The sequence below is a fragment of the Schistocerca serialis genome, chromosome 6, assembly GCF_023864345.2.
Source record: "Schistocerca serialis cubense isolate TAMUIC-IGC-003099 chromosome 6, iqSchSeri2.2, whole genome shotgun sequence".
In the NCBI taxonomy this organism is placed as follows: Eukaryota; Metazoa; Arthropoda; class Insecta; order Orthoptera; family Acrididae; genus Schistocerca; species Schistocerca serialis.
This window is the reverse complement of record NC_064643.1, coordinates 602,179,870-602,190,368: the sequence shown is the minus strand read 5'-3', so window position 1 is coordinate 602,190,368 and position 10,499 is coordinate 602,179,870. Positions and strand designations below refer to the sequence as shown.

At 37.0% G+C, this 10,499-nt stretch overlaps 1 protein-coding gene across 1 annotated transcript in view; it reads left to right on the top strand.

The window, feature by feature from the left end:
- Nucleotides 1-3,916: 3,916 nt before the first annotated feature.
- The window catches only part of LOC126484328 (28S ribosomal protein S29, mitochondrial), a 93,877-nt gene continuing 87,294 nt past the window's right edge, over nt 3,917-10,499 (top strand). Inside the window, exon 1 of the mRNA XM_050107773.1 lies at nt 3,917-4,053. Coding sequence (XP_049963730.1) covers nt 4,032-4,053 — 22 coding nt within the window. The 5' untranslated portion in view covers nt 3,917-4,031. The remainder of the gene's footprint in view (nt 4,054-10,499) is intronic.

Genomic DNA, 10,499 nt, shown 5'->3' with positions numbered 1-10,499 from the left:
GTTTACATATCTCTGTATTTGAACACGCATGCCTATACCAGTTTCTTTGGCGCTTCATTGTATAAGACTATCCTTTACCGTCTACTCTTCATATTATAATTATGAGCTAACATGTAAGATAAGGAAATTAATAAAACTAGCGTGCAATGTGATAAAACTAGAAAGGAAAGTAGGGGATGTTTAAGTATGGTATTTGTGATCTAAAAAACAGTTACGTAGTCCGGTTTTTTTGTTGGATTAGCGCCATGTCCATGCGTATCCAGTCTCTCTCCGATGTGTTTTGTGAGTGCAGCACCTGTTGAACATATTGAGAACGTACCACCACACAAGAAAACAAAAAATTCAGGTAACATCGTCTAGGAAAATTACCCTGTAGTCACATCACACAAAAGATATGGTATGACTTCTATGGGATTTTGAATAAATTTATTTTAATACTTGTTGAGAGCTAAAAGAATGGGATGGTAGGACACATTAAACCCCTCTAGCGTTTTCATTATGCTGATTGGCGAGGCTACAGAACTAGCGACATGATGAGGCATTGTATCTTGTGATGACTCGCTGCTGAGAGGGTTCATCGGGTTGTGTGCTGGTCAGTGCACATAAGTAGTTGCTCCACATTGATCATGCTGCTGCACAAGAGTTAGGAGTGAAATTCCTCTCATAGATAAATTACAACCTAAAAGTAAGACATGCGACATTATCGGGTAGACGACTCAACATCTACTGTGCTTGGTCCAGTGTATTGCGTTTGTCATGGGGTACTTCCTATTTCTCCACTTATTCGAATCTCCATGTCTCAGTAGTCTGCTCACAGGCAGAAAGGTGTGGTGGTACTGTGACAGACTCAAATATCTGCCACAGTGATGACGAGGGTAGGGTCAATAGCCAGCTTAGCACCTTATGAACTTAGTAATGGAACTCAGTGTACCCAGTGCTGGTGTGCCCTGTCGCTCATGAAAGGAAATCCCAAGTGGATGACTATACACAACAATGGTGAGGGCGAGCGTGGTGGCGACCTTAGCACCATAGGCAAACGGCGATTATCATGGAAACAGTCCCACACACAAATGCATGTCCGTGTTTAACTAAGGAACCAACTGAGGCAGGTGCAGCACTATCAAGGCGCGCTCAATGTTCAATGAGGTAATCTCTCGCCTTGACATCCCAAAACGCCACCAAAACACGAGTCCAAATTCAGCACATGTCATTGTTAAAGGTGATTACTCATAGGAGCCTCAAAGGCGACCATACACATGTAGCAGTCAGTTGAGAAAAATCATAGATATGCTAGAACATCTCTGTTATATATGGCATCATGACCCTACAAATGCCAGTCTTTTGTTCTTATTAACAGGTATGTGCCCTCAACCTGTCACCCACACAAAAATGGAAGGAAAAAAATATCCTATATGATAACCAATATACCTACCCCTTTACATGACTACACTCACAAAAAGACAATAAAAAGGATATCCTATATCAAAAAGAAAAAAAAAAGCATACTGTTCTAGGAAGTGTTTCATATGGCTGATGTGGTGAAGCCTGATTGATAGTTTTTGTTCTCAACGGTTTTAGCTCTGCTGCATTTGCATGTGGGAACCTCTGGACTCCGAATGGCCTGTTGCACACGGAAAATAATTTGAGAAGTTTCTTCTTCACAATCACATGACTGCAAACCCTTTCCATCGCCTCCCTTTAGATTTCTAGTATCGTCCATGCGTGTCACATATCGTATATCACTTACGATATATCGCTTATTTTATACTACCTTAGTATGAATGGCACATAACAGTTACATTTGTACAATTAAATAAATCAGCTAAAACCTAGTGGGTATTTTCGAATGATATAATCAGGAAATTAAGAGTAACATCTGTAGAATGAACTAATCAGCTTTAAACTTAGGGTGCATAAAATAATATTTAACCAGTTTATCTTATACTGCCATTCTTAAATTCTTCTGCTGTACAGATGCAGTGCTTCTGAAGCTTTGGTTTTACTTTTGGCCTGAATGCTTCTCTATTCAGCTTTAAGCTTTCTTGTATAGAATAATGCTGATGTGTCTTACGCTGCTATGTCCTTTACATTGCCATTGAATATTTATGGATACGATATTGTAATGAAGGATCTGATGATGATAGATTTTTTCTGACATCTTCAGATGACAGGTATTCTGAGGTAAACTCAGGTAGCAGCTGACAATGACAACAAGTCACATTGTCAAAATATTGTAAATGAACGACACTGATATTCGTCAGCACATACTCGTCAAAACGTCAGTAGATCGACAGGGAAGTCTGAAGAATTACATTTTAATTATTTGTAAGCCTATTTTCATGAATAAAACATACTGTTTGATGAATATAAATACAAGTCACTAACAGGGTAGCGAGATCCATAATACATGTTTAGTTGTAGAGGAGATAGGCATGTGCCTCATTATTTTAATTATTTTGTTCTGCATAATAAATTTCTCTCTTTCGGAGACGATTCAAAGTACTAGCATTGAGTGCTCAGCTGCAGAATATGCGCATTTTAATGATTTGATATCATGGGCTTTGCTCAGGGCATGAAAGGCGTAACACAATCTGCCCAGCATATTTACTGACATCTACATACATATCCCCTAAGCCTCTGTGCAGAGCATGGTGGACAGTTTTTTTCTCCTACAGCTAGTCATTCCCTTTCCTGTCCTACTCACATGTGGAGCAATGGAAAAACGACTGACTATGTGCCTCTGTTGGAGAAATAATTTCTCTTATTTTGTCTTCATGGTCCTATCGTGACGTGTACATCGGTGGCATTAGAATCAGTCATGGTGCAGTAAGTCACAAATGTCACTTCTGTAATCTTGTTCAACAGTTCTGAGCTAAATGAACGCCTTCTTTCCCTCGGGGTTAATTTTTCACGGACCGATTCCATATTACTCGGATGTTGATCAAACCCATCGGTTACAGATCTATCAGTTCACGTCTGAATTGCTTCGATGTCTTCCTTTAATCCGATCTGATGACGATCCCAAACATTCGAGCAGTGCAAAAGAATGAGTCACACAGGTGTCTATATGTAGTCTCCTTTATAGATGAACTGTATTTTCCTAGAATTCTCCCAATGAATTGAAGACGAACATATAATTTCCCCATGACTGACCTTAAGTGTCCGTTCTATATCTTGTAGCTTTGCAATGTTAACCTAGATGTTTAATCAAGCTGACTGTCCCAAGCAGCACGTCACTAACACTTGTTCAGACATTGCAGGATTGTTTGTCTTACTTATTTACATTAAGCTACTGTTTTTTACATTTAGAACAAGCTGCTATTCATCGCACCAAAGAGAAACTCTGTCCAAGAGATCCTGTATCCTCCTGTAGTCACTCATCGACAACGCTCTCTCTTATATTAAAGCGTCATCAACAAATAGTCGCATTTTACTTCTCACCCTTATCGTGAGGTCGTTTGTGCATGTAGAAAATGTAAGCGATTCTAAAACACTTCTCAGAGTATTCCTGACGGGTCTGTTACTTAAAAATATACGAGCTACTCATATAATCGAGAACTTATTTAGCAGGCGCGCACCCTTTTTAAGAGCCTTTAGTGTGGCATTGTGCCGAAAGATTTCCGAAAATCTGAGAATATGGAATCGCCTGTTGACCTTCATTCATGGTTCGCGGGATATCGTGCTAGAAAATGGCAAATTCGATTTCCCATAGCGATGATTTCTGAATCCATGCTGATTTTTTGACGCAGACTTTTCTCTTTCGTTCGGTTCCATCCCTTTATGTGCCTATGATTGATTGTGTGAATGCCATCACTTGCAATGCACTATGGAATGTTTTTATGTTCGGATCCTTTCCATGTATCGACGCTAATCGACCTGCAGCAATAATTATGATTGGTGCATCTTTCGTAGTTAATGTGTTTGCTTTCATGCTGTAAACAACGAGGGCTGTTTAATTTTTACAGAAATTTGGGGAGGTTTATGTTTGTGTTGATTGAACATAATTTTGGTGCTTATTTATGTGATTGTAAATGAAAATGGTGTTGAGAACATGTAAGTGGAAGCACGGAACATGTGTCTGTATGTTTTGCATTAATGCTGTTGGTTATAATATTACACCCTTAAAAAATAAAATGCAGTGCTTTATCAGTTTTTCTTTATAAATGCCAATTGGTATGCATCTCTGAGGGTCGTATGCGTCATTTTGTTTACTCACTAAAATTAATATTGAGCTGTAATTCGAAATACAGCTCTTCTGCCTTACCATGCGTCTATGTATGCCGTGGGTGTTTAATGCTGTCGTACTGGAAATATGGAGCTAAGATAAAGTGGTGGACCAATGTGCACAATTTTCGTGTGTGCGTCATTGAGATTACAATGTTGTTTGACAATTTACTGTGCTGTCCATTTCCTGTTTTAGATTGATTAGTAAAATTGAAAACATGTTTATGGTGAAGTAACAAATGAAGTGGAAATTTTCAGTCTAATTATGCAGCACAGTTACGAATGTCCTGTAAAATCTTAGGAGACGGATTAGAGTTGAAATAAATAGACATCCCTCGTTTCCATGAGGGCATTTATTTGGGATCCCTTCCAGCTTCTCCAAGTAGACTAGATTTGTTATGTTTTCACGAACTTTGGGACTCAGTTAGTCCAGATTAGATTTACTGATATTCATAATTACACCACTTGTTTGATCGTTCTTGACGTGAAGCTCACAGTGCTTGCTTTTGCTGTCGTTGAAACCTTATGTTCAAATTAGTTTGAGTGTGGGACATATGTTTACGTGCTCACAATTTGACCTTGTATGTGTAAATGATACTGGATGTTTTCTGTGTTGGAAAGGAGTTAATAAATTGCTGGATGTTTTGGATATATATATATATATATATATATATATATATATATATATATATATATATATATATATATATATATATATATATATATGCCTAAAGAAACAACATATATTAGCAATTCTCAAAATTTCATTGCACATTGTGTCCCCAATATGCATGAGACATTTATACCTTCACTTCATCTCCTGTCTCCAACTAGGTAAATGTTGACAGTGTGATGATCTGTACCTGTCATTGGATTGTCAGAACCAGTGCTTTGAAATGAGCCACAACGATTCATTGTGTGTGAACTTCTACCCTCTTCCTGTGATCCATTTTTTTTCTATTTTGGCAACTGGTGAGACAGAACCTACTGTCTTCTCTTAGATATTGTATTGCACAAATGTAGAAACTACTAATAACAGCAGTTTAGATTAATGTTTGACATCCCGTAGTGTTCAAGAATGTGCAGCATCAAGCTCAATATCATGTTGCTAGAAACCCTGAACTACGGATTGTTGGCTGTGGCTTGTCCAAAAGGGTGGTGTTAGTTTGAGAACTGTAGCTTTGCGTCCTCCTTGCTGTAACACAGATCCTTCACTGGTATAAACTTACAAATCTTTCACTGTTACATCACTTTGACCTGTGAATGATTGGCTTCTTTGAAGGCTACTTCCAGTTAACTTTCAGTTTTCTAGTGTTGATAGCAAATGATTATTGATCCTGTTCTTTATCCCGTCCTTCCTCTGTGTTGTTTACAGCCCGTGCTTAATGTTTTGGGGAGATATGTTACTGGGAGTTAGACTGTTTTCATCGATCTTCCAGTATGGTCATCCCTACTAGGTGCCTCATAGTAATCTAAATCTCTAGATCATTGCAAGGTCTCACATAAAGGATACTTGTGATGACCTTTCATCAGCCTGAGACGTAACTGAATATTTAGCTCTGGAAGCAGGCAGGCTAACTGTCAGAGAGTTATTGCAGTTATTTTTTATTTTCATCACACAGTTAATGGTGTATATTACTTTGAGCATGAAGTCATAACAATCTTAATTCCTTCACTGATGATTAGGCATGTGGAGCTTGTGGCCAACTTATGTGTGATCCAACAAGTTGACACTTCTGCACTTGTGACTGCCATTTAAATCTGTGAGACACTGCACAACACTTGTTTCCACATATGCTAATCATTTATAAATGGTAATTGGGCAGCAACGATATGGAGTAGTGTCCTTAACCAGTTGAGGAAGGACTTCACAGTTGGACACAAAAACTGTGATTTAGAATCGTTGATGAAAGTATCACTGTTGCAATGTCTTTCATAGTTATTCATAGGAAATTTACTGTAGCTTTATCTACCACTCCTATTCATCAGATCTGTCAACATGCAAATTGCAGATGTAATTTTAACAACAGTCACAATAAGATAAGGTGGATGCTAGTATCATAGACCATGGAACTAGAGGTATTGATGCTGACAACTTCGTGAACATTCTATACAAACAAACTGGTCCTGTGAAAATCTGCACTCCCAGGGCTCTAGTAAATGCCTACCTTGGGTCACACAAAGTCCTTGGAATAGGTGGAGCTACCAACTTCACTGAAGGGTGAAAGGCCCTTTAGTATGCTGGTCTCTAATGATCCAACATATGTGAGGAAATACTTCCAGTGTGCGGCAAAAAAGGACGAACTGAAAGTTGCAATACCACCTGTCTGCTTTGACCTGTGGTGTCATCAAGATGGTGGACGTCCCCATTTCAAGCATATATAATATGACAATCATAAATTTGCTCATTGCACCCATGAAAAAACATAAATAACACATGAAATATTTACAGTGTAGGAAAAGACAGATTGCTGCTTATCATAAAGGAAACAAGTCAGGTTGCAAACGGGCACAATTAAAAGACACTTACTTGAAATATTTAACTTTAACAATAGAACGAAACTAACAACACAGTTGTGGGGCACAGGATGTTTTGGGTGGGGTCAGACTACATTTACAACAGTAATAATAACACCACCACTCTAAAAATAATATTAACCCAAGTATCAAACACATGAAATTCTCATCATTGAACACCACCCAAAAATGTTAAAAAGAAAAGCATTGGAATCATAAATTTCACTTGATGTATATAGCTTGAATGAAAACCACAGTAACAGTAACCCACACAAAACTCAAAAATCCGTTATCACAAATTTCACTTGATCTATATAGCTCAAACGAAGCCCCCATATTTCACTTGACCTATACGATAGCTAAAATGAAACCCGCAGTAGCAGAAACCAACACAGTAAAATTGTCAAATCACTTCCAAACCTTCACTTACCCTGTCTATTTGAAATGAAGTCCACAATACAACAAACCAAATCTCACTCACAAAACTAATACAAAAAAAAACACAACCTAACCAGTGACGGTAAACCAATATCTGTGATACCTATCAACCACAATCCAACACTATTATCAGACACTAACAAGGGAAAATGCAAAATTCAAGAAAACTTGAATCATCACAAAAAATGCAATATACACAAACAACTATAAGCTTAGTCCATATCAATTCAGGCAGGCTAGGAAAAAGTGTTACGTTCATAGTCTCAGATGTTATTGAATTTAGCATGTGTTAAAATGAAGGACTAATTAAGGAACGTGTATTTTTATGTTTTCTTCAAAAAAAATTCTGCTCCGAGGTACAGTCCTCCAAAGATGACACTGTGCGAAGACGTGAATTTTGGAAAAAAAATTAAAATGCTGTAACTCTGGAACAGTTCTAGATATTTTTGTTTTATTTGAAAGATAATTGCTTTATGATTTACGAAGAAATCCTCCATTTGGACTTATCTGTTACAGTTCTTTTGCTATATAGCATTCTGAACCTGCTAATACTTTTTTTAATTTCCTGTTGATTAGTACCATATAGTTCTACATTCTCTGAAAAGGAGAGCTTCCACTTTCAAGCTGAACAGGTTTTATAAACAACTGAAATTTTTGCCAGATGTAAAACCTGTTTTATTACCACAACATTATCACATGACAGGCTCATAAAAATCAAAATCTAGCTTTATTTAACATAATTTTAGTTTTGAAAGATAAGTAAGAGTCTCATTTTTCAAGCATTTTAAATGATTCCAAAATGTATGTAAAAGGTCCAAAGACTTAAAGGTTTCAATTTATACAACTTCTGTGCACTCTGTGTTTTTATTGAAATTAGACAGTCAATGAACTCAAAATGTCTTCCACTGCTTCAGTATCTTCATTTGATATAGAATGATTTCTTCCTGTTGAACCAATAGGAACTGGAGCACTTTCAATCTTCAAAAGATTGTGAACAGGAAGAGAGCACTAATGGCGTTGTTGCTGTCCTCCAGCAGGAAACCTATATCCAGCAGCTGGTCTATGTAATTGCATAAAGTTCACTACAATTTTGTTTAATTCTTAACTGGTGTCTATAATCTGTGCAGTCCACCAGTTGCAGTCATACACACACGTCACAAACATCCCCCCCCCCCCCCCCCCCCCCCTTCTCAGGTTGTGAATCTGAATATTATCCTGCTGTTTCTGAGGTGTTGGTCGAATAAACGAAATTTCTTCTTTCTTCCTCTTTAAAGTGCATGCAATAAGAGTTCGCCCATCAGTTTGAGTCCAAAAATGTGTCTTCACAATTCCGTTCTCAGGAATAGTATGTTTGGAGCATTCTTTTTTTTTCTGCCCACAGAATTTTTCGATTTCCTCTTTGGACAAAAGAATGAGGGCTGCGGATGTGTAAGTTTTCACGACTCTCGTAAAATCCTCAGCATTCTGAATCACAGCTGTATTTGGTCTGGAAAGATTATGTTTTGTAGCATGGTGCTTCAGAAGGCCTACTACACCATCACAAGGCCCCTTCCCATGACCAGTAGCCCTGTATACCCAGTCAGTTGGCACAGGCGACTTACTCAATTCAAACAGCTGGTAACAGTTTTTAAAATGACGAGGAGCACCATAATAAATAATGATGATCTTATCTGCCCCTGTTTGCAGTTGAAGTTATCTGCCCCTGTTTGCAGTTGAAGAATTTTGTGCATTGTTGGCAAAGCATGTGCTGAGTAATGTCTTATGTCATCACTTATAACTGCAGCACTTGCGGTCTTGTTTTTAAAATATGTCACTCCTGTAAAAGTTTAAACTTGGTCATGACTTCAATGATACCCTTGTACTTCTTGTGGGAGAATTACAGACCAGTTCTCAGCAAAATAACAGTGAAGCACTAAACGTAGTTCTTCAGCCTGTACACGCCCGTTCACTTCTGCAATGTGGTGTTGCAATTTCTTCAGATGTGGGTCAATCCATACCAAGTGGACCAGCACTGGTTGCTTGACCATCTCAGAAAAAAGTTTTATTTGCTGGGTGGATTACCCAAAGTTGTAGTCACAAAAATATTTTTTTAAAAAAATTTAGTATTTATTATTTTGAATTGGCGGCCATATTTGTTCAAGGCCACATGCGTTTTTTCGTATTTGCAAGCATCTACATTTTTTACAATTATTCAGTAGTGGATTGTCCTAAGTTTTTCAGATAAAATGCATTTAGTTCAACACACTCTGGGCTACAGATTAACATCATTATCACTTAGCTGAATATATTCTTCAATATATTTTTAATAGTTCAAAGTTATCAGCCACAAATTTAAAAAACTCAATTTTTGAATAGTAGTTTTCCAAAGAAAGATTAATTTCTCAGCTTTAGTATTTTTTCTGCTATTACACTGTATAGTATAGTTACTTTTTATAGAGTATCAATGGTGAGCCGCTTACACTTAAAAAAATACACCATTTTAAAAAATGGATTTTTTAAAAATTTTTCAATTTCATGGCCTGCAATATCTTTGTTGGGGGACTAGATAAAAAACTGAAAATGTCATAGTTAATAGACCTTTATGATGTCAAACTTAAGTATGAATTTCAACTTTGAGATTCAGTTGGAAGTTATGGAAAAAAATTACAAACACAAGTCAAAAATACGTTTTTTTTGTCTGTCTTATACATCACTCTTTTATGGATATGCAAATAGTCAGCACACTTCACTCTCCTATGGCCCCAGTCGGAAGACATTTCAGACAGTCCTTTTCACAAAACACACTGCAGTTGTGTCAACTGGCAAATTCCTCATGAAAACACAGAGCTCACTGGATGGTCTCAGATTTCTTAGAAGCCTCTTCAGTAAACAATTAGCACTGAACAACTACAATACAAAAACCAGTAGTGAACAACCACAACAAAGAAACTGACAAGAAACTACAACAAACTGTCTGAAATATCTTTAACAATGAAAGTGAAAAGAAAGAACTGCAACAAAGAAAGTTATAAGAAATAACTGCAACAAAGACAATAGAAATAAACATTGTAACAAAGAAATTAACTAGAAACAACTTCAGTGAATACATACATTACCCTTGAAAGTTAAAAAAATTGTTTTTTAAAATAAAACCTGGCCAACTTAAAAGTGGAAGCTCTCCTTTACAGAGATATCGTACTACATGGTACTAATCAACAGGAAAAAATCTAACTTTTCTGGATTGTCATTTTTTTAAAAAAAGAAAAAAAGTTCTGTAAAATTATAAAAAAATTCAAAAGGCGACAGTAAAAGAACTTTGACAGATATGTCCAAGTGGAGGA